At 41.5% G+C, this 23,760-nt stretch overlaps 1 protein-coding gene across 3 annotated transcripts; it reads left to right on the plus strand.

Moving 5' to 3' along the window:
• The first annotated feature begins 737 nt into the window (after positions 1–737).
• On the plus strand, positions 738–23,235 carry G3BP1 (G3BP stress granule assembly factor 1). 3 transcript variants are annotated; one of them, XM_071758388.1, is made up of 12 exons: positions 738–866; positions 14,081–14,194; positions 15,419–15,500; positions 15,821–15,994; positions 17,287–17,377; positions 17,690–17,783; positions 18,079–18,283; positions 18,823–18,924; positions 19,174–19,285; positions 19,690–19,815; positions 19,903–20,033; positions 21,267–23,235. In XM_071758388.1, exons 2-12 carry the CDS (start codon positions 14,100–14,102, stop codon positions 21,471–21,473), a joined length of 1,419 nt encoding a protein of 472 aa, XP_071614489.1. In that variant the 5' UTR covers positions 738–866; positions 14,081–14,099; the 3' UTR covers positions 21,474–23,235. The 3 variants fall into 3 exon arrangements, with proteins under 3 accessions (XP_071614489.1, XP_071614490.1, XP_071614491.1); XM_071758389.1 differs by lacking the exon at positions 738–866 and adding an exon at positions 1,875–1,985; XM_071758390.1 differs by lacking the exon at positions 738–866 and adding an exon at positions 1,876–1,985 and having other exon boundaries at positions 19,924–20,033.
• Positions 23,236–23,760: the final 525 nt, after the last annotated feature.

Raw genomic sequence — 23,760 nt, forward strand, 5'->3', positions numbered from 1 at the left:
AGAGCTGGCAGACCTGCCTGAGGTTGGTATTTCCTGACCACGTGCTGGCCTGCAGTTATCTTCCTGTTCAGCAGCCTAACCTGTAGCAGGAAATACAACCAGGGTGTTTCTGGTTATTTGCTACCACAGCAACTGGGGCTGCGTTCTGGGGCTGTGGCTGGCCTTGGCTAACCCTTCCCTTCTCACTGAGCTGATAGAGAACAGGCTGAGCCCTGCCAGGAAGACTGAGCCCAAGATGATGTGAATGCCTTTCCTGGCAAGCACGGGGATAGTGAGGGTGTTCATTTTAATGTGCACAGAACCCTGTTGTTGCACTGACCTTTTTATAAAAAAGAGGAATTTACCTGTTTCTCTGCTGCTTGAAGGACAGATGCCTGGGGTCCCCCCCCTGGCAAGGTTTATTTTGGACAGCTGTTGTGCTGGGTCACTGGTCTCATGTTAAATTTTGCAAAAGGCTGTGCTACTGATTTATGAACTGGCAGATTGCGATGTGGTTTACTCTATAAATAGCTGGGGTGTGTGGGGGGGGAGGTTTTTAATGCTGAGCATGGCCCCGTGCCAGCTCACTGACTGTATCTCTAGCTTCAAGGCATAGCGGGCAGGGTTTTAGGCAGCATTTTGGGATATGGCAGTGGGGAGGAAGTCACTTTTATAGGGTGAAATATATCTCTAACTGCATCACATTACATAGAGACACTTGGCATGGGATGTGATACCAACAAATGGAAAGCTAGGGCCTTCTGAGAGCTGGATGGCTCAGGCCAGCTGCTTCCTCGGAGTTCCTGGACCAGCATCTATTCGTGAGGAAGAATCTCTGAATTTTAAGGCCTTTCTCCTGCTTTGCAGGACTGCTTGGGCCTTGCAAGGTGGGTTAGAAAATGCTCTTGCTTGGCACGTCCTTCCTCGGGGGCAGATGAGCTGATGTTCTGACTGCTTTGCACAGAAGTTGTCAAGGAAAAGCAGCTGTAGGAGTCTCCTGGCTCTGGCTGGGGTTTAGCAAGGGAAGCCAGCCCGGGTTTCTCTAGCCTGGAGATAGTGACCAACGCCTTGCATGAGCTGCTGAGCCTGTTTCTGGTGGGGGCCCCAGCTGCAGCACCATACAGGAGCCCTTGAGCTTGAAAACTTCCTTTTATCCGTCCCACTGGTGCTTTCTCTCGGGTGAGCGGGTCAGTTGTGCCAGGAACGTGGCTGCTGCCGCCTCAGCCTGGGTGCAGAGGAGGCTGCGGCAGCTGGAGGAGGCGCAGCCCACGGCCTGGTCACTGTCACGGGGCTCTCTCCCCCGGCAGGGTGGGCATTGAGTGCTGGAGGAGGAGGCAGCAGCAGGGCCGCAGCTCCCCACCGCCACCCCCCAGCCCTCGCCGCCGCCATCTTGGGCGCCGTCCCGGTCCCTCCAGCAGGGGGTGGTGCCGGGCGGGGGCCCTGCCTGTCCCTTTAAGAGCTCCGGGGCTGACCTGTCAGTCAGGGCCCGCCGCGCCCTCCCATTGGCTGCCGCGCTAAGTGCCCCACGGAGGGTCCCGCCCCCTCCTATAACGGGGTTTACCAGCACCTTCTCAAGGGCGCTGCTCTGCGGCTCAACCACACTACGGCGCCCGGCCCGCCCCGCCTTTCGCGCCTTGCAGCTCGCCGAGCGTCGTCCCATTGGCTAAGGGGGAAGTCAGTCAGGTCTCGTCCCACCCAGCGCCGCCGCCCATTGGTTCTGCGAGGTGTCCATCACTCTTACTGCCCAGGAGAGCCCGGCCGCCTGGTTGGTAGATTGAGCTGTCTCTCGGCTGTCTCCCCGCCTCTTTTTCCGCCTCGGCCAATTAGCATGCGAGTGAGGGCGGCCGCCGTCCTCTGATTGGCCGCTCTCCCTCCCGCTGGGGTAGGCTGCGCGGCGGATATATTTAGCCGGCGGCAGAGCACGCCGTTGCGTGAGGTGCTTCTCGTCCGCCGGGCAGGCCTGTGGTGAAGCGGCGCCTCCCGTTCCCGTCCCGCTCCGCCCGCAGGTGAGGGGAAGGGTCCGTGGCCGCAAGGGGAGTGCGTGGGATCCTCCGGCGGGGCTCTGTTTCTCCTTGGGGACGTCTGCGGGCCGCTCTCATCGGGCTTTGGCCTGAGATGCCTCCCCCCCAGTACACCCCCCCCACTCTCGGTAGGCCGCGGTCTGCTGGGGGGGGGGGGCGTTCGGTGCGTGTCCCCCCCCGCCGTCCCCTCCATCTCTTCCCGCTCCTGGCGTCGAGGCGGCTCCTCCTGCCTCGCTCCCCGCTGCCTTACAACGAGCCCCTAACCGGGCTTCCGCAGCCCCTGTGGGGCTCTGGAGTGGGGTCCTCGGGAGGGAGGAATCTTCTGGTCCCGCGGCGCCCTCGGGGACTTCCGAGGCGGGCTCGGGGTACAGGGGTGCTGCCCGGCCAGCACTTACTGACGGGAGCGTAAATTGCTGGGGAGAGGGCGGGGGGGGGTCGGGTGTTCATCGGCCTTCATTGTGCGACTCGAGATGTGGAGCTGCGAGCTTTGTTCTCGGCTGTAGAGATTCTGGTGGCATTTTAACCTTCTGCTTTTGTTTTTTGTTTGGTTGTTGTTTGGGTTTGTTTTGTTTTGTTGGTTTTTTGTTATTGTTTTGTTTTGTTTCGTTTTTTTTGAGGAGGATGCGGATTAACTATGAAACGAAAGGCTGGCGTGTAGCTGAGGTAGCCTGTCCTCAAGTTATCTGTAGATTGAGGGAGTAATGTAATATCGGGCGAGGTTGTTCGTCTCGGTGTATCAGGTCGTGGGTTTCTCCCTTGCTCTCAGTTCTTAGATGAATGGAGTCATAATTAGAGCAGGAGAGCGTGTATCTCTTCCTGACTCACTGCGTGACCTTGGCTGGGTTCGAGATTAAGCCAAGATTTAAATGCAAAGTAGTGCTTGCATGAAGACTTTACAGCCTGTTGTAAGTCCCTCCATATACTTGATGGAAGAAAACAAGAGAAAAGACTTTCCCTACATCTTTCAGGTACATTTTAGCCGTGATCTGGATTATCTAATGCGTTAACAATTCTCAACGGGCTCATTCGGTGAGCTTTTATCTTCAGGGTTGCGTGCTTGTAGTAAATCTTATCTGCGAAGAAAGTGATGTTTTTGGTTTTTTTTCACAATTGTTTGAAAGCAGCATTTGCAGCAAGCCGCCATGATCCCAGTCTGTGCTATTTTTGTCGAGCCTGTGTTCTCACAGCTAGGAGTGACAGCTCTAGGAAATGTGGACGCTGCTATCAAGCTCTGAAAGCTGATGCTTCCAGGTGCAATAATTCAAACGTGGTGTGTGTGTGATGGATTTTTATTTTTTTTTCACCTAACAAGACTTTTTAGATTGGTGCTGTAAAGAGAAGGGAGTGCAGAAGCTGGCAGACAAAAACTGCACTTCAAATGTTTTCTTAAACCTTCCTTTGACTCAGTTTTCACTTTTCTTATTCCATCTCTGAGAAGAGTAAGTGTAAAGAATTTGCTAAGAAGATACTTGGGTGATACAGCTGGTACCATGTTCACATCTTATGACCTGAACTCACTTATTCCTGGGGTGTTAGAATCAGTATACTTCATGTTATGAAGTTGTGAGTTTGGCTTTAACAAAAAAAAGCTTGGTGGATGGAATAAATTGCTAAATTGAAGGCTAGCTGTAAATATCGATGTACTTAAAGTTCTGCATCCTAATGGTTGCAGAGCATCTTTATGGTTATGATCTCCCAACTTTTTTGATGAGCATCACATGTTCCAAGGGCCAGGTCACCTGAAAGGCAGTGTTAAAATATGCTAAAAAGGGTAATTGTACCAAATCGGTTAGAAAAAGAATCAAATCAAAATTGGAACTTTTGCAAATGTGTATCTTATTTTAAAGGTAAATCTTATTTTAGAATCTTCATTAAAAAACAATCTTTCATATGTCAGGTGCTCAGTAATGCTCTTCAGTTCTTTTCTTGTTTTAGGCAACTACCTTTTTTTTTTTTGCTGGGTTGTATTCTTTTAAGTGTGACCTGCTTGAGTTGCAGGCTAGAAAACAATAAAAATTAAGGTAGAAGACCTGGTGGACAAAAATTTCCTTTGTTTATGTAGGTCAAGTGTAAATACCAGAATTTTCTGTAGGATTTTTTCCATTTGCAGTCTAAGAAGCAACAAAAACATGTAAGACTTGTACTGTGATTGCAAGACCACTGGTTTACTGTTTGTTTTGCTGCTAGTCAACAGCATAATAGAGATCAATGCATGTTGATAGAGTAAGTTTCAACATCTTAATTTTAAACATGAACTCTTTATGCATCTGATAAAACAGCAAGCTCTTCATTAGACAGCCAGTGCTTTCTTCTTGCAAATTGGAAGGTGGACATAGGAGGAGGAACACTTTTTAATGAAAGTAAAATAAAGGAAAGATGACTACACATTGATATTTCTGTTCAAAACGGGCGTATCCATGGAGAGAGCACTCATAAGAGCAGCATAAATGGACTGTTTGAGTAAGAAAACACTTGAATTGATTATTCTAGTTTTAATGTTAGAATCTGAGCCTTTTCATCTAGGTAATTGATAAATGAAGAACCAAAGAGGAAATCAGAGCAAAGACTCTAGTAGGGTGATAGTAGTTCAGCTGGCTGTAGTGTGCTGTGCTGGAAAGAAACCAGAAATGAAAGTGATAGTTTGGCCTAGAGGACTGGATACTTTTTTGCAGATGTGTATATGAAATCTTCAGAGTTGAAATAATTATTAACTTCTTGTTGAAACTGCTAGTAGACTTGATAGTCTTGAGTGGTCATATTGAGAGCTGAAAAGAAAAAAAATAGTCTGATCATCATCAGCTGCTCTAAAAGAATCCCTAAAATTTTGCAGGAAGTGAATATTACACTGGTTTGAGATCCCAGTTTTGCTCTATTGTGCGTGGGCTTCTTTCAGAAGGTTATAGCTGGTGGAATATTGCTCTCAGAGCAAGAAGTTTGTGAGCTGTCATAAATAATCATAAATAAATAATCATAAAGAATGTTTTGTACAAATAATGTTATGAACCTGATGCCTTTCTGGGGCAGAAGTGAAATAATGCATTCTAAAATGCTAGTGCCATCTTCCAATTTCTTTTGCATTTCCCTTTGCTGGTTTCTTATTTCACTTGTGACTTTGTTTTGCTTTTAAGTGTCTAACAGTGCTGTGGTGGATCAGTCTTCAGTGCTAGCATCCTGTCAGTGTATGCAGGTGAAGTCTCTTGTGGCTAAATTGGGTAGAGGTGAAAGAGTTGGCTCCCAAGAGTTGCTTGGTGTGCAGAAAATACTTTGTCCAATCTTAATTGTTGTGATTTTAATCCAAGAGGTGGTGAGCTTGAATTTCACAGTCATGTCTGTGTAGTTTGATGTTCTGATCTTCCAACTGCTTATGAGGAGCTTCTGCTTTTTGCTTTAAGAATCTGTAGTGGAGCCAAATGGAAAAATTGCAGACCTAAGAGAAGAAGACTGACCTGCTGCCAGTTTCATTGAGTTGTTGGAGCAGCTCTTGGATGTCAGAACAAAACCTGTTCTAATGGCAGAATCACAGTATCTAAGTAGTTACTTTATCATGAAGCAGTCTGTGTAGGCATAAAATGGATTTATTTTTCATGTAAAATACTGAGTGAGCAAGCCATTCAGAGTAGCACTATTCCACCATCCTTTAGGATTAAGTTTGTATGGTTAAAATGTAACGTTACAGAAAAAAACATCACTTCTGATTGTAGGTTAAATGAGACTGGAACAGACCCACTTAGAAATAAGGAAGTCCTTCACCCAGGTGTAGGAGAGAGCCTGTTTAGGAGAATCCTAATTTAGGATTATATAAAAAACGTTTAGGAATATTTCCATTAATTCTCAAGGCTGTTGCGTTTTGAGAAACCTCGGATTTTTCAAGAGGAGTTAATTTTGGACTTCTGTCAAGTCACAAGGGCCAGTTGTGATTTTTTTTTTTTTTTTTTTTTCCCCTCTAATGTTAAATGCAGCACAGCTATCTTTTCATGACAGTATAAAGTGTTGCTAGTTAGAATCAGGGCATTTCATCTTGGCTTAGTGTTAGAGAAGGTCCTTCTACAGCAGCCTTGCTTAACTTTTTTTTCAGTGGAAAGATAATTTCCAGCTTTTCTTTCTCAAACTGAAGCAGGATATGAGCAGTTCTCAGAACTGTTCTGGTATTAAAAGGAGAGGGAGCATGTTTCATTCATCCTGGATCTATTTACTACCATGGCTGATTACAGCTTCTGAGCCAATTGGGAACTGTACTTGTGGAAATGCACACAGGAATTCAAAGGAATTGGGACACAATTGTCTTGGGGGGCAGCTGTTATAGGAGGGTGATCAAATTGTCTAAATTTGTCAAAAAGAAAAATACTGACTGACTTTTATGGTGAGACTTATTGCAGGTGAAGTCTCATGAAAAATCTCTAAATACCATTTGAGCTGTTGCACTTCTAGACTGTGCAAGGCTGTTAAATGACAGTCCTGCCAAAGGAGGAATTTAGCAATGTAGCTCTCAGTCCAGGGCTCTCTTCTTGCCTTTAGGGCATCTAGAAGTACCAGAGATTAAGCAGTCTAATTTGGTTCTTTGGGGTTTTTTTAATTTATTTAGGCAATATAGCTTAAGTAATAGGAAATCAAATTTGCATGTTTAGTTCTAGAGCTTCCACCTTGCCTATTCTGTATCTGTTTTGTGTAATGAGAAGGAAACTTCTGCTTTGTTGAAAGATGCAAAGCCACACTGAGACATAGAAAACGGGAGAAAAAATTCACTTCCCCCATCATAAATCTATAGTGTACATTATTGAAACGAGGAAGTAATAAATTGCTTGTGAAACTCTGTGTGCTAATCTGCTTGTAACATAAGAAATAACTTTGATATGTATCTCCCAGGTCTGAGAATTTTTCTTCTGTGAAAAGTACAGTAGTAATTTCCAAGAAGTAATGCTAAACACCTTGGTTGCACCAAGAGAAGCTCCAGATATTTGACTACTGAAAGGTGACCCTTGCTCGGTCATTGGTGTAGGGCAGCTGTTACAAACATAGAATAAAACCTAGAATAAAACCTGTTTCTTGCTGCTAATTCTAAGCAAGTACTCAAATGCTTATGGTGCTTAGGCTGAAATGCAATCCTCCCTCTCTTTGTAGCACTAGTTTTTGTGTTGCTGAATAGAAGTGATGATTGTCTGATACAAAGTAGAAAATTGGAAGCCAGTTCAGATAAGTTTAAAAAGGAAGAATTGAAAAAAACAAACAAACAAAACAAATCCCAAGCCCACACCAAAATAGGCCCAGCACTCAGGGAAGTGTTTTGGGGGAAGAATCCAAGAAAAACTTCTTGGTGAAAAACTCCAGTAATACCATTTACCTTTAATAGATTTTCAATTTAGTTTAGATTTTTTTCCTCCATTTTAAATAGGACCTAATTTGCTCTTTCTCTTTAGACAGTAGGTGCACCTTTTAGCTCTCAAATACGGGAGTAGCATCTAATACCTCTTTCCTATTCCAGATGAGTATTCCTTACTGTACAGGTATAGCTGCTGGTCTCAAGTAACTTAAATTATGCTTTAGTTAGTGTACTTTGTAGTCTGTTTCTGTGCTTTTGAGTCTGATGCTCAATAAATTTATTTTGAAATGGTCACTGTTCTCTTAGGTTCTGATTAATCACAGTAGAAATCTTCATCTCTTGCTTGGCAGAGCTGAACAATACAAGAAACACTGAATTTTGTCTACAAACTGGCAGACTCCCTATTCATCAACTTGTGGATCACACCTAGGTTTGTTAGCAAAAACACAGGCTGACTTCAGGGATGACAGCTCTTCTGCAGCAATTCATGCTTTGTTTATTTGTATTCTTACAGTGTTTAAATGGCTGTGCATTGCTGCTGAGTAAGGCTTCCCATCTGCCACTGGCAAGCAGAGGGGCTTTTCAGTACTAGCATGAGCAGTGTTGAACATAATGTTGAATTATTTTTTAATCTTGTAATAAAAACGTTTTTCTTGTCCTTAGAATTGGATTGATCGCTTTGATACTTTGATTAGAAAGTAGTTAATCTTCTTATTTGATTTTACTTATTTGTGTGTTAGTGTAATGTCTCTTTCCTATAGCATCTCATCAGTATGTCTCAAAGAGCTTTCAGAAGGGGGTTCAGGTAGTGCTGTGCTTTTCTGTAGCATCAGAATCATTAAAAACAGAAAATGCCATTTCCTCAAGGATTCAGCATTGCAGTTGCTGCTTGAGTTGTTTGAGGGTTTTTTTGTTTTTCTTGTAGAATCCAGCTCCTTGTAACACCTCAAGTACATTATAAACTTAACCTGTAACAATACACAGTGCCAATGTACTCCTCATACAGTAAGGCATTAGGTGCTGTAGAGAATGGACAACAGGTTAAGTTTCAGAATCCAAATCCATGTTTTACTGGATATTGGCTTTGAAGGTTATTAATTAAGGATCCTGTGTCTGCATGGTGTATCTTCCATGCTGCTCTGATCTAAGTTGAGGAGTGCCTGCTTCTGAAAGTTCCTACAGAATATGTGTATCTTCGATTATCTTGAGCTTTTCCAGGATACTGATATGAGTTGGATGCTGGTAGCCTCACAACTTGTTCCTATTTGATCTTCAAATATTTCTTTATTCATGGGATAGATTATCCCAACACTCAGCTTTCGGGTTCTGGCTTCCAAGTGTCTTGCCTTCTGTGGGAACAGTGCTACCTTTAAGATAAAACAAATACAATACTTACTCTTCCTAATTTGTCAAAATGCAGAAAAGTTGAAGTGGTTGGAGGCAGACAACTGTGAGTAATGGCTGTGTAACAGGCTGTATTGGTGATACTGTCTACTGCAAGTAGGAGACAAGTAATGAGTAGTATTTTCAAAAGAGGTTGGTGTTGAGACTTTGGCTGCCCATCCATTTAGTGGTGCTTTTTCAGCACTTCCTAACCTAGGGTTGGGGTTAACATGGTTAACAACTGGGTGTTCCCCTCCCCCTCACCTAGTTAAGGCTGCATTAAAATAAGGGCATCTCACATCTCAGTGTATCTGGTAACTTGTAGTGTTTTAAATATGCATTTCCTTGAAAGGGTTTATATTACTCTTCCTACTTGATAGCAAGCTGGTGTAACAATAAAAATTCCCAGTTGAGATGGGCACTGGCATTTGCCTAGCAATGCAAGTTGAACTTGTTTGTTTCATTGTTCACTCTAATGTTTTGTATAGTAGTTCATACAGGTACCAGCTTACCTTTTTTTGCTTAGTCAGCAGCACTAACAGATGCTTGTTGGATAAAATGGATGGAGGGTTGAGATTAACAGGGATTGTTTTGCTTAACTCCTAATATATATCATACCTGCTGAAGCCGTATTAGGAGTTTTCTTCATCATTTATTTTGTGCTGATTACTCTTTTCTTGTCCAAAGCAGCACTAGTGACTGCTTCTAGTGCTGATTACTCCATACAGATAAACGGTTTGTGGCTTTGAACATGCTCACCTGTTGCTAAGCAACTTGGAGAAATCCCAAATGACGCTTAATTACGCAATCCTATTAACTATTGACCAGACCTTTAATGCCCAGCAAAATTGCTGTTTGCCAGCTTTGTTGGGTGCTATACTTAAATATGGATATTTTGGGCTTCTTTGGGTATTTCCTGAGATTTAGAAAGCTTTTTAATGTTAAGGAATTAATTGATACAATATTGAGGGACGGGTTGCATGAAAAAAAAATAGACATTTTGGTTTAGAGGGGGAAAATATCTGTATCTGGGGAACACATCAATCACAGTGTCAGAGTTGCATCAGTATAGCAGGAAGTTGTAAAAATGAAAGATAAGTCTAATTCACAGAAGCTGATTAGGTTGTTGGAAACAGTGTAACAGCTTTATGAAAATCTTAGTTACACCTCTAATTAAAATGCTGGGGAGACGCACAGGACTGTTTTGGTACTCTGTGAACTCTACCAGTAGGTAGAGATAAGCAGGAATGTGGTATCAAGTAAGTTGCTTTATAGAACACAAATAGCTAAATTGATGTGAACTGCTATAGGGTTGTTCCCTCTATCTGCTGTGTAATATTCCAATCAAACAATTATAATGCATTGTAGTAACTTTGGATTTTGGGGACTGTTTCTTGAAATGCAAGTCAAAAATGTGGAAATGAAGATGTCAAGAGAACAAAGGCATAGGGATAAAGTTTAAAACAAACCATGACCTGTTTAGAATATGCTTCAGTGTAAATTTTAAACTCTTTCTATTAGTAGGGACACTTTTTCGTGTCAGAAGATATTTTAAAATTGCCACACACTTCAGGAAATCAAGTTTGTGATGTTCTGACTTGCAAGCTTATTTTAATGGTGTCTGATCCCCTGAGTTGTTACATTAGATAAGACTAAGTGGATTCTGCAGTCTCTTGTCTTGGGAGCCTAAACATCCTATGATCTACGTTAGAGAATTTTGTGTAGGGAGTCTATTGGAAACAAGATTCAGACTAAACATGTCTAATTTAAAAAAAAACAACTGAGTTGAGACAGCAGTGGTTAGTTCACTTCCACTGTGTAGCAATTTGGTGATAAAACACTAACCATTGCTGGCTTTTAAGTAATCTTTAAGGCTATTATTCTTCTGAATAATAATATGCTAATAGGTTTTGTGGCCCTAAATCTAAATTTGCTAATGCAGAATTTACATAAATGGCTGTAATTTACATAACTGTACTTCAGAAATTCAGTGCCTGGCTTTGATTTTCTGCCAAGTAGGAGCATTGTGACAGATGGTGGAATTTTCCACCAACCAGGTGATAACCACTGTAAAGGAGGTATTTGTCTCCTGTAAGTCTCTTGGCTTAAGGAAAGGGCTCAGTTAGGTTGCAGTACTGTTCTAGTCTATTTGTTACCATTTGAATTATGCAGTTTGTTTTACTTATATGGAGTAATGTGGCTGCATGTTTATGAATGAATCTTAAATTATCTGCTTTTCAGCTTCTTCTGTCAGTTTTCACCCTTTTGTCAATAGCTCACTTGACACAAAAATGTGTTGATAAGCTTCTATCAGGGGTGTTGTAGTGACAGTTCAAGCATTTGGTACTATTGTACTCTCAGCAGTAGAAATTCAGTATAAAATATTTGCAGTTATTCTTAGGTCAAGGAATAGTGGAATAATGAATTGGTTATGAGTGGTAGGGACCAAACAGTCTCTGGAGATACTTGGCTTCTATAATTCAGGTTGTGCTGGCTGAGGACAAGAACAGATGGCAACTGGCAGTGCAGCAGCAGGTGCAGCAGGAGTTAAAACAGATTGTTGTCCTCTGATGAGGTCATGTAAAGGTTTTTCCCATTTCTTTTCAGATCTATTTAATGAGAACTGGGCAGTCTGCTAGTCCTCTTTCTGTGCTGGAGAGGTGGTTCTGATAGATTTTTCACCCTTGGCAGTAGGGAAGTCTAATTTTTTAACATGTTAGTATGACAGACATAATTGACACAGGCCACTTTACTTATGGGATGTTGTCAATACAGCTTTGGGACAGCTCAGAGCAGCATTGAAGATAATGTGCTAGTGAGTTACTATAAGTGAGAACTACTGAAGAAGAGAAAATTGATAGAGCTTTTTAGTGTATGAGCTGTTGAGATTTGAGTGCCCCATGTAACACTGTACCATTTTCTGAGGATGTCAAACTGTGTACATTCATTTCTGGAAGCAATTGAAAATAATTCACAAAAGAGCCTGCTTCAGCACTTAACAGAATTGAGTAGAAAACCTGCCTATTGACAGCTATAATAATAAGCTTGAATTCCAGGGGAAGCTTTGTAAAACAAAATTGAATGTACCTCCTGCACCTTCCCCACCCTTCCCTCCCTGCCTCTGAAATAAAAACCCAAAAAACACAACAAACCAGAAAAAGGATAGTGAACAAACCACATGTGTATGCTCTTTATGTGCAGCTCTCCATACTTCAGTGATCTTGGAGGATATGGTAAGACTGGCTTTCTTACTGTCAACACATAGCACAGAGGCAGGTTTTTAAACTCTTGTGAAGGAATAAAGTCTTGCATTGTCAGTTAAGGGTGCTGGATCTAAAAGTGCAGGTCTTGTCTGTCTGTCATTTCTGTTCCCATCCGTTTAGGGCCTTGCCCCTTGTAATGATGGAGCTTCAAGTGTTTGGCAGAAAACAAAGTTAAATGAAGAACCTGGTACCCACAATTTAGCCTTGGTTCTTGTGGTGTTCTTTGTTATCTGATGATATTTTGTGGTTATCTAATTTAGCATGTACTGCAAGGCAAACATGCTCAGATCTTTGAGGTTTTTGTCACTTCAAACTGTGCTGTCCTGGACATCTGTCTGTGGAGTACATCACAATTTGAAACCCTCTTCAAAACCACACATTTTGGGAACTTCAAAAAATAAAAGCAGTCACCAGAACCTCTGTGCTTCCTGTGGGCCAGACCCAACCATGGAGTTACTGCCTTTTTTCTCCACAGTTAGCTATTGAAATTATCCCCAAGCACCTGAAAGCTTCTGAATGTATTGAAAAGCCTTGTTCAGTTTTAAATCATGTTTGGTCTTATCCTTCCTGTGTGTTACCCCATAAGAAAGATTTCCTTGTATGGTGATGATAGGTACACTTCCTACAGAAAGAGCTGGCATTTGTGTACACATCCTCTGGAGTCTGTCAGGTCTTTCTCCTCTGTGTTTAAACATACAAAAGATGCATTTAAAAATAAAATGGGTACACTTTGCATTTTTAAAAACATGGATGTGTGTAGTTGTTTTTAAAAACTAAGCAAAACACATCAATGTGTGCAAAACTGCAGCACTTATTTTATCATAAATAGCATTTTTTCTGTTTTGAACCTTAAACTACATACCTGCCAGGGCAGGAAATTCAGTGCTGTGTCTACAACTGAGCTGGATACAGTGCATACTGACTATTGCTGGGAAATTTAGGTTTGATCACATCCTCAAATACATTATTGGCATGTTCTGACAATATGGTTAAACATTGCTTTGTGTCTTTTGATGGCAGTATGTTGTGTCCTGGATCACAGTTTGTGATGCAAGGGACTTGACAGGTTGATTTGTACTCAGCTTTATTTAACGTACCTTCCCTCATGTCATCTTCTTTTTGTGTGTTCTTTTTGGTGTCTGAAGCTGCTTTTGTGTGCCTGGTACATCAGCAGTCCATAGTAACTTTCCTTGTAGGCCTGTGTATGGTGTGGATTTGAAACTCACTATGGATGGTAGGTCACCTTGTCCTGGTAGGTCACCTCTGTTTCTTGAACCTATTGTTTATTTTCAGTTCTTAGCATTTAAGGGATGACTTACCTGAAATGCAGTTAATGTAATGAAAGTGTCATACAAAATTCTTGGAAGAACTGTATCAAAGTATCAGTACAAATACATGGTAGAGGCAGTCTCTTTCTTCTTTGCTTAGTTCAGATGATGATCACAGGCAACTCTAGCAGTAGGTATTTACCCTGATTTGTCCCTTGGCTTAGGAAGGGGCAGTGCTGTTTTTTCACCTGGTCTTCTGGGTTTAAGTGAGCAGTGACTTGCTGAGTTTGGAAGCAAGGGGAGAGCAGCATGCATTTGTTGGTAGCACAGTCATTTTAATATAATCCGATATTCCTCAGAGGCGGGGAGTGCTGCACTGCTGATAAAAACAGATTAGACTAGTTTTGACCTTTTAAAAATATCCCTAATACACACAGGCTTTGCCTTAGAACATCTGACTTTTAATTCTGATTGTGAAGTCAAGTGAGGTAAGTAGAATTTGGATCGACTGGAGATGACATAGTCACTTAGCAAATCCTCTTGAAGAACCATACTTGCTTGACACCTGCTTTTTACTGAGGATATGTAGGATGATTAAATGCTGGCACGTTATGAGGTGAACTCCCTTGCCCATGTGGCCTCTCCCACAGCTGGTTTGGTACCCAGCGATCTTCTCAACACCAAAGACTCTGAAAACACATTGGATGAGCTGCTCACTGTGGTAAAGGAGCTAATGGGTTTTGGTGTGTGCTTTCCACTGTGATTACTTGGCTTATGCTATCAGTATATTAATAGCAGTGTGAAGTGCTCATTTTTTTTAATGGAGCTTTTGATTTTTTTTTCCCTCAGTTTTCAGTTGACCAAAGAAATGGTGATGGAGAAGCCAAGTCCCCTGCTGGTCGGGCGGGAATTCGTGAGGCAGTACTATACTCTGCTGAACCAAGCACCTGACTATTTGCACAGGTAAAGCTCTGCTTCACTTTATCTGTGTTTGTGTGTTTATTTCTTAATGTGTTTGTTAAAATTGGTGAAAAAAAAAAATCAGATTTTCTGAAGACCAGAGTCTGGATGTAGTTTGCTTTCAGTTTCGATCAGCTGGGTTAAAAAATGGAGAAAAAAGATTACAGAAATTCTTAATATCTGTTCTGATTGTTACTGAAATGCTACTTGATAAGTATCCTAGACAAAAAAAAAGGAGAAATCATGTAAATCAAAAATGTGTTTGTCTAGTTGTAATCATATAAATTAAAATTGGGTAAAAGTTATTTAGTGAAGTGTTTTTATAGTTTTGTCTTGATAACATTTCTCCTCAACTAGCCAAAAGACATTGAAAATTATGTATGCTTTTGTATGTTGACACGTTTCAGTAATCATACCAGCAGCTCTTTCTTAGAAGAAAACTGGAAATTGAGTGTGCAGCAAATTACAATGTTATCAAACATTGAGTCATGTTTGACTTGACAGGTCTCCTCTATTGCTAGAACTAACCTTGCTTTTGAAGATATGCTTTATTTTGCTGTGCTTGGAGTAGCTAGACAAACAATTGCCAAAACCTTCCTTTTTCCAATCTCAAGAGCACTCATTCAGGATGTTTTTCTGCTTAGGTGGACACCTGACATCATCCATTTGGGTCAGAGGAAAGTTTAAAATGGGCCATAGAATTCAGTTCTAGTCTTTTATCTGCTGGCAGAACGCAGTCCCATGACCTTTACTGCATATTAGCTTGTAATCCCTTGGTTATAAAATGGGAGATTTACCTGCAGTAATCTTACTGTAGATGAACAAAAAAATAGCAGTTATCCTTGCTTAAGCTTTAAACTAGAACTTGAGGATAAGCCTTGAGTATCCTGAGTGTTCAGGGCACTGTGTTGCTCTAGGGATCTTGTACAGAAAGGGGAGAATGGGATTCTCATCTAGCCCCTGTGAGACTTTGGCTTTGCCAAATGGGTGCTTGGGTATCTGACATGTGGATGTTACAGCTTACACAGGAAAACTTTGCATTTTCCACTTTGATTAAAACCCTTAGCCCCCAAATCACTAGCAGGATTATGGAATTGTGTGGCTGTATTGCAATAAAAATTCAGACAGAAAACTAGCTTGCAAGTATGTTACTCATACTCATACTCTAATGTAGAGGCCCAGTGTTCTTGCATAACAAAGCTTAGTGTCAAAATTTTTTTACAACAGGTTTTATGGAAAGAACTCTTCCTATGTACATGGTGGCTTGGATTCCAATGGAAAGCCAGCTGATGCAGTCTATGGGCAATCTGTAAGTACTTAAAAAGCCTGTACTTTCCTTCTTTTTTGCCAGCTGTGTGATTCAGAAGATACAGGTGTCCAGCAGGGATTCATCCCCTTTGTCCAAGTGCTTTCTATAAAAAATGGAACAGCAATAGTTAGCAAAATCTACTTCCTTTAATAAAGTCCATAATGCAAAATTGCTTGCAAAGCAGACTTAAAGAGCAAGCTGCCAAGCTTTTTCTCTTGAGTTAGGGTCTGAAAAAAATATTAGGTTTTTGCTTTCTTTGAAAACTGCTAATTTAGCAGAAATGGCTTTTGCAGTGTAACCTGCATGTGGTTCTTTCCCAGGACATCCACAAGAAGGTGTTGTCATTAAACTTCAAGGACTGCCACACGAAGATTCGTCACGTGGATGCCCACGCGACTCTCAATGATGGGGTTGTTGTGCAGGTGATGGGAGAGCTCTCCAATAACATGCAGCCCGTGCGCAGGTTCATGCAAACGTTTGTGCTTGCACCTGAGGTAAGCTGGACTGAGTGCTGGTGGTGTTCAGGTGTTTCTGAGATCATGTCAGGGTTAATGAAGCCTGTTTGGTTCATTGTGTCCAGTTCTGGGCCCCTCAGTTCAGGAAGGATATCGAGGTCCTGGAGTGGGTCCAAAGGAGGCAACTGGGCTGGTGAAGGGACTCGAGCACAGATCCTATGAGGAGAGGCTGAGGGAGCTGGGGGTGTTCAGGCTGGAGAAGAGGAGGCTCAGGGGAGACCTCATCACTCTCTCCAACTCCCTGAAAGGAGGTTGGAGCCAGGGGGGGTTGGGCTCTTTTCCCAGGCAACTCTCAGCAAGACAAGAGGGCACAAGAGGTCTCAAGTTGTGCCAGGGGAGGTTTAGGTTGGACATTAGAAAGAATTTCTTTACAGAGAGGGTGATCAGATACTGGAATGTGCTGCCCAGGGAAGGGGTGGATTCTCCATCCCTGGAGATTTTTAAAAAGAGCCTGGATGTGGCACTCAGTGCCATGGGCTGGGAACTGCAGCGGGAGTGGATCAAGGGTTGGGCTTGATGATCTCTGAGGTCCCTTCCAACCCAGCCAGTTCTATGATTCTATGATTGTTGGAATCTAAAGGGTTAGACTGGGAAGCTGGTTTGCTGAACAGGAACATTCTGCAAGTTCATTAGGAAATTACACTGCTTCTTTATGTTACTCTTGGGTATCACAGTTACTCTTGGTCAATATATTAACTTTTGGCTTATTAGGTGTGTGCAACACATCTTAAGCATTTTGAAGTTATTTTATATTTGGTTTTTCCCTCCTACCAAGTGATCCTCTTAGTGAAAAGAACTAGTGGAAAGAGGAAGATGCTTCCTGTTATTTGAACATGTGGGATCCAAGATTTGTTGTATCAAGTGGTCACTTAGATTTGAGGTGGCGTTTGAAGTAGGCACCTTTTTTAACAGAACAGTTCATGTAATTGAAAATTATACTGGACAAGCGTATGGTAATATCACTTTTCATTGTGACTGGGAGATGAGAATTCATATAAAAAGAAAGCTCTTACTCCTACATTTTTAGTGTTACTAAATATTAGAATTGAAAGCACATATGTTCTTGTTGTTTCATGCATATTTGACTTGCTGGTATGATGTCTTCCCCTCTCCCCCAGATAACATGCATTTTGTTGAGCAAGGCAAGCTTAGATTAATCTACCATGAGAATGAAAATTTGCTCAAGATGGTTTTTTTTTCCACATTATTTCAGTTTTTACATTGCTGCAACCGATGTAACTAAATCTGTTCCTCCCTTCATTTGTTTCTAGGGTTCTGTTGCAAACAAGTTCTATGTCCACAACGATATCTTCCGCTACCAAGATGAGGTTTTTGGTGACTCGGACACTGAGCCTCCAGAGGGTGAGTAGCAGAAATTTTTGGATGGTTCTACTGGTGTTTGGGTTTGGGTCTGTATCAACACTCTATTCCCAGAGCAGTGGAAAACATCTTGTTGGAGGCAGCAGATCAGGGTTCAGCTTTGTGTTCTAGGTTTTTTTTTTTCCTTTCCTGTAGTTTTTCTTGCGTGCCAGTAATGAGCTGTGACATGCAGATGATTGTTATTTTTCTGGCATATTCTGTTGACTTCACCTGCATATTGTGAAAGTTACCTTGTGTTTGAGCAAGTACTAAAAATGTGTATGGTTTATTTTTTCTTATTCTAATTTTGTTTAGAATCGGAGGAGGAAGGGGAGGAACCTGAGGAAAGACAGCAGACACCTGAGGCTGTTCCTGATGATACTGGTGCTTATTACGAGCAGACTGTCAGGTAATAATATTTTATTAGATGAAGTCAGATGTTGTGTAATGCAGACTGCTTGTAGAACAGGTCAAATGAATTTATTACTGCTCATGATTTCTGTTCATTGGGCAGCTGAAACCAAAGTGCTGTTATAAAAAAAAAAAAGTGCTGTTATAAAAACAGATTGGTCTTATTTTGCCTGTCTCATGTGATATGCTTGGCTACTGTATAGGACAAGTAGCAGTCCTTACCGTGCAGTAATAGACTCAGATACAATCCCACCTCTTTTTTTTTTATTTATTTTTGTGGTGCCCTATAATAGCAATGACATTGAGGAACACCTGGAAGAAACTGCTGCAGAAGCAGAACCTGAGCCAGAGCCAGAACCTGAACAGGAACCTGAACCAGAGGTGCAGGAAGAAAAACCTGAGCCTGTGTTAGAGGAGGCAGCTCCAGAAGAGACTGTGGAAAAGAGTCCTTCTCCAGCTCCTGCTGATCCAGCCCCTGCGGTGCAAGAGGACTCAAGGGTAATGATAGTGGATGGCTTTTTTCTATAACATGATGGTTTCATCAGTTATGTTTTGACTCTCATTTTAGAAAGCATGATCCTTTCTCTGGCAAGAGGAAAAGTATCTGGAATTAAAAGTGTTGGAATGCTCTGTAATTTCCCACCACCCAAATTATTCTGCTCATGACCAGTTGCCTTGTTTTCATTAGTTCCCATACAGTAACAGTTGAAATTCTAGCTAGTAACTAGTTGCTTAAAGTACCAGGAGCTAAGGTAAGGCTTTGTTTATTTGATGTATTTATGGGAACTGTGGGAGTTAGGAGTAAACAGAGCTTCTGAAATTTAGAAATGGGGTGGAGGTGTGACTCCATTGTCATGACACAAGTCTCTTAAAATTAAATTATTTGAAAGAAGTTCTGGGGCTAGTGGTTGGATCCTGACTTTCAAGGCAGGTTACAATTTGTCACTGTTATCCTGTGTCTGTTAACTGTACTGTCAGGAAGATAAAAGCATCTGGATTTGAGTTATGATCTATGCTTTATTTTTATCTCTTTAAAGACATTTTCCTGGGCATCAGTAACCAGCAAGAACCTCCCTCCCAGTGGGGCTGTTCCAGTATCAGGAATACCACCTCATGTGGTGAAAGTACCTGTCTCACAGGTAGGAATCCAGAACCTAGAGAAGCTGAAGCGCTCAACTGGCTGACAGTAAACTGAGGTGTGAAAAAGCAGTGAAATCTCCTTGCTTATCTGAATTCTCAGAGACTCTAAAGACTTGTAATTGCCATGTTTCCTGATAGGCTTAACCTGTGATTTCAATTTTATTTTTTATAATTTATGAGTGCTTAAAAGCTGGACCCTACTGTTAATGTCTCATTCTTTCCTATTAACTCACTCTTAATTTTTACAGCCCCGTCCTGAGGCAAAGCCTGAATCCCAGACCCCACCTCAGAGACCTCAGAGGGATCAGCGAGTGAGGGAGCAACGAACAAGCATCCCACCACAGAGGGGTCCTAGACCAAGTAAGAGCAGCTACAGTGCATAAACTCTCCTCTGGTATTTGGTGGTTTTGGGAAGTAATTTCATATTTAAAGCTTTTAAAATCTCGTTAATTTTGTCACTAAACAAATTGTTCCTACTTTTGTAGATATTTTAGTTGATTTTGATCTGAATGTCTGGCAGGCTTTAGAGCTGAATTTCACTATAATTCTGTTGGGGTATCTAGGTTTCTATTCAAGTATTTGGCTTCAGTCAGGTGACAAAAAGCAAACAGCTACAAATTTGCTACTGTTGGATGCCTAGCTTTTTTATAGGTGAATGGAGTGTGAATTATGATTATTTTTTAATGTGCTAATTCTGATAATTTTGTGGTTCTTTTGTTACGGGGATTGGCTTTTCTTAAACAAGTTTAATTTCTCTGTTCAAGTTCGTGAGGGTGAACAAGGTGATGTGGAAACCAGACGGATTGTGAGATACCCAGACAGCCATCAACTCTTTGTTGGAAACCTTCCTCATGATGTGGATAAAACTGAACTTAAAGACTTCTTCCAAAGTAAGTTAGTTGCTTGGATTTTCTCTGAGGGTTTGGGGGTTGCAGCCATCAGCGTGGTCAACAGGGCATTCTAATGTATGACCCAAGAACTTGGCTTTTCTCTTGCAGGCTATGGCAATGTTGTTGAACTCCGCATCAACAGTGGTGGAAAGCTCCCCAATTTTGGGTTTGTGGTATTTGATGATCCTGAACCAGTTCAGAAGATCCTTAGCAACAGGGTAAATAAACTTCTAGTCAGTGTTTCTTGGTCTGCTAGTAACAGACAATGTTTTCCAGTGTTTTCTAACACAAAATGATCCTATTTGGTCCCTTTGGCCTCTTTTTGAGCACCTTACGATAGCCTTTTGTCATTGAAGTAGCTTGTAACAACATAGGTGAACATCAATTAATTATAGAACCTTTTTCCAATGGGCAGTTGCTGAGCTTTACACAGGAAGCAGGAAAATAGCTTTCAGAAAGGCAAAGTAGAGAGGGTCTGACCCTCTGGACAAGTAGGATGTTATTTGTTGAAGTTAAGAGGTTGAAGGGGAACAACTATGCTACTGTGCAGCCTGAAAAGAGTTTCTGCTAACCAAGGGAGGAGGTGCCTGCTCAGCTTGGAGCACTGATTGCTAACGCCAGGCTGCACAGTGTGGTGGCTGGCAGTGAACCTCAGTGCACCATAACAACTGTGCAGTGTGTGCTTGCTTACAACCTAGCTCTTCCCCAGGCAGGGAAATCCTTTCTTCTTGATGTACAGCAGTATTGCTAGTAGGTTCCTGTTCTTAAACTGAAAGGTAACTTGGATTCACATTTTTAAGCCTTGAGGTTTGGTCTGAGTTTGGGATATTTCTTCTGGCTGAACACCTTTGGTTGTGGGATGCCAGCATTTGTGGCAATGCTTGGTTAAGGTAGTGCATATGATTGTCAGCAGCCCAAGAATTCTAGCAGGGAGCTTGGGATTCAAGATCAAAATGTTGAGAGTTACTTCCTGAAGTGCTTTCCTACTGTCATGGGCTGAGCGCTTCCCATATGGTCCATGGTAAAGCCTGTAACAGGTGATTTGAAAAAAAAGAGCTAAAAGTAGATTGAGTAACTCTGACTTTAGCCTGAATTGGCATGGGAACAAGCAGTACAGTGGGTCCCTAACATGTTCCTTAGCTGTGAGCAATATGCAGAGGCTTAAACTTGGATGTTGGGAGTTTTTCTTGAAGCAAACAAGAACAGGTGACTCGTGAGATGATTTGCAGTGAGAGAGGTGTCTAAGAGCTGGGTGTCAAACTTCATGCCCAGGGAATACCAAAGGCCTACTCAGAGACTTGGGGCCTCTGTTTGCTTGTTGTAGTAACCAGTCACAAAACAAATTTTCTTTCATGGAGAGGAGGATAAGTGAGAAGGTTGCAGAAATCTGCTGGACATTGTGAAGTTGTTGGTGAGTGATTAACAGAAGCACCTTTCTGCTTTCGTTGCAGCCCATCATGTTCAGGGGAGAGGTGCGCCTGAACGTGGAGGAGAAGAAAACCCGAGCTGCCAGGGAGGGTGACCGCAGAGATAACAGACCCCGTGGACCTGGAGGCACTCGTGGGGGGCTGGGAGGTGGGATTCGAGGGCCTCCACGTGGAGGAATGTCCCAGAAGCCAGGATTTGGAGCTGGAAGGGGGATCGGGCAACGCCAGTGAATGCATCCCGGATGTTGACGTGGTGGCGCAAACCCTTTTTCCTGCAGATTTGTGAATTTCAGCCTTGGGTATCTTGGAATGTGGCCCTAGCCTGTTATAGACTGCTACGTTTGATACTATTTTGGCCCCTTTTTGTTTGTGTTATGGTTTTGTGATTTATTTTTTTTTCTAGTCCTTGTCCCAGATTCCAGCTTTGTGGAACAACGTTTTAGGAAAAGTGGATTTTAAAAAGAACAGAACTGCATTTTCTTGTTCACCTCAAACTTATGGACTGGATTTTTTTGGTACCAGTGGTTTTTCCTAAAGGAATGTCTCTTTCTTTTTTTTTTGTTTTTTTTTTTTTTTAAATCCCCCTTTCTACTGAATTTGGGTGCATTTCAGTCAGTGGAATAATATTTCACATGCATGCGTTCAAGAGCCTGTAGGAAAACATAATACTGGCAAGTATTTCAAGGGCAGAAAACCAAAACTTTTGATTTATTCTCTGAGGGTCATCTGAACATTCTCTGGTCCGGAGACATTGCCACTTGAAAAATTGACATTCACCTTTCTCTTTGTGGCGCTGTAAAAGTGGAATAATGGGTATCCATAGAATTTTTTTTTCTTTTTTGATACATGATCACGGAAAGGAATTCGAACTACTGTTTTACCACTTCAAAATTTTGGATTGTGGGATAGGTTTTAAATGTCTAGAACTTGACTCTTAAAACACTTTTCCTGAACTTGTGAAATTTTTTATTGAAATAGGGAGTTTTTTTCATGTTTAGTTTGTATTTGTATAAAAAAAAAAAGCAAAATTGTTGTGCCTTCTATTTATCTCTCATTCCAGTCTTGGCAAATTGTTTAAAAAAAATAAAATAAAAAAGGTCTAGATTTGCTTTATCAAGTTAAAGAGTATGTTGGAGTTTTTCCAAGGGGAAGAGGTGCTTCCTTCAGTCACTAGGTTTACTAGGTAGAGGTGGTTATAGCTGAGGTTTTTAATGCCTCCTGTTGATTAGTTTGGCTGCATTTAAATAATTGAAAACAATACTTTTTGGATTAATTTCATCTGCTGCTTCTGCCAGACCCGAAGTGGATGAATGGTTTTTTTGTCAGAAGTATAGAAGGTGCCTGTCTGTCCTTGTGTTAAGATGCTGAATGCTCTCCACTGCCTCTGAAAGAAGATGAAACTAAAAATAAAATACAGAACTGGGTAATTTCAGTCCAAGAGATCTTGTAAGATTGTACTACACAAAGCAGTGTTACTCCAGTAATGTGTGGTGTTAAACATTGGGTAAAAGTGACAGGTGTGACTCTACACCAAACTTCCAGAGCTCTTAGTAATAGAAAAGACAGAATCTACCAGATTTCATTGTTTCTGTGTTTTTTTGATTTATAAATATAATCACTGTGCATATGCAGTATCTCTCACCTAATCTTTGCCTGCTTTAGAGCACAGCTGCCCTTGTCCAAAGGGCAGATAATACCTATCTGTTCCAGAACAGTATTTTTTTTTTTCTTGCCAAAAAGTAGTGGTTGAGCCTGGTTCTACAGTAGAATTTTGGGGTTTGTTTTGTCTTCATCTTCATCTATGCCATTTGCCCCTTCCCTCCTTACAAATGTTTCTGAGATTAATGCTTACAAACCTGTTCCTGAAGTCTAAACAGTCTTAGTGAACTGAAGGAGAGTGCAGTGTGACAGCAGTAGCTGTGGTATCCTCTCAACAGCCAGCATGCTGGAAATACATACTGCTTCCTCTTGTGGTGATAGCTGGTATTTTTTTTTTTTAAAGAAAAAAGGGTTTCTGCATTTTTCCTATTGGGAATGACTGAGGTGAAGGTATGTAGTGGATGTCTTTCACTGAACTCTGTCCTTGTAGTTTTATTTCTTATTTCTTGGGTTTCTACTGTTCTTTGTTGTTAAATCCAAGACTGCAGTAACAGGTTGCACTTCAGACTCATCAAAGTGCTATTAATATAAGCTCTTACAGCTTGTAAGTGAATTTGCAAAAGCACTGGACAGTTTTGGTTTATTGTCTGATTTGAGCAAGAGCTTGAGGAATTTCAGTGAAGAATTGGAACGCCTATAAGGTGGAGTGCATTCTTGTTATATGAGTCATATTCTCAATATGTTGACCCAGAAAATTATGTTCTTGTTCACGGCGACAGGCAAAATAAAACATTTACATAAAGGCTTCTTGGAATGTCTTGTAAAGTATTATTTTTCAGAAGTAAGGTACGTTGACAGCATCTTGAACAAAATCTAGAGTATTTGCATTTTGGCTGTTCTCTGATCAGCTAATAACAAA

Source organism: Heliangelus exortis, chromosome 15 (genome assembly GCF_036169615.1).
Source record: "Heliangelus exortis chromosome 15, bHelExo1.hap1, whole genome shotgun sequence".
Lineage (NCBI taxonomy): Eukaryota > Metazoa > Chordata > Aves > Apodiformes > Trochilidae > Heliangelus > Heliangelus exortis.

What these genes read in the sequence shown, in the direction of transcription:
- G3BP1 (XM_071758388.1), top strand. Translation starts at nt 14,100, where the DNA reads ATGGTGATGGAGAAGCCAAGTCCCCTGCTGGTCGGGCGGGAATTCGTG. An exon ending in TGAAAGTACCTGTCTCACAG is followed by an intron (nt 18,925 to 19,173) that starts GTAGGAATCCAG and finishes TAATTTTTACAG; the next exon opens with CCCCGTCCTGAGGCAAAGCC. An exon ending in AGAAGATCCTTAGCAACAGG is followed by an intron (nt 20,034 to 21,266) that starts GTAAATAAACTT and finishes CTTTCGTTGCAG; the next exon opens with CCCATCATGTTCAGGGGAGA.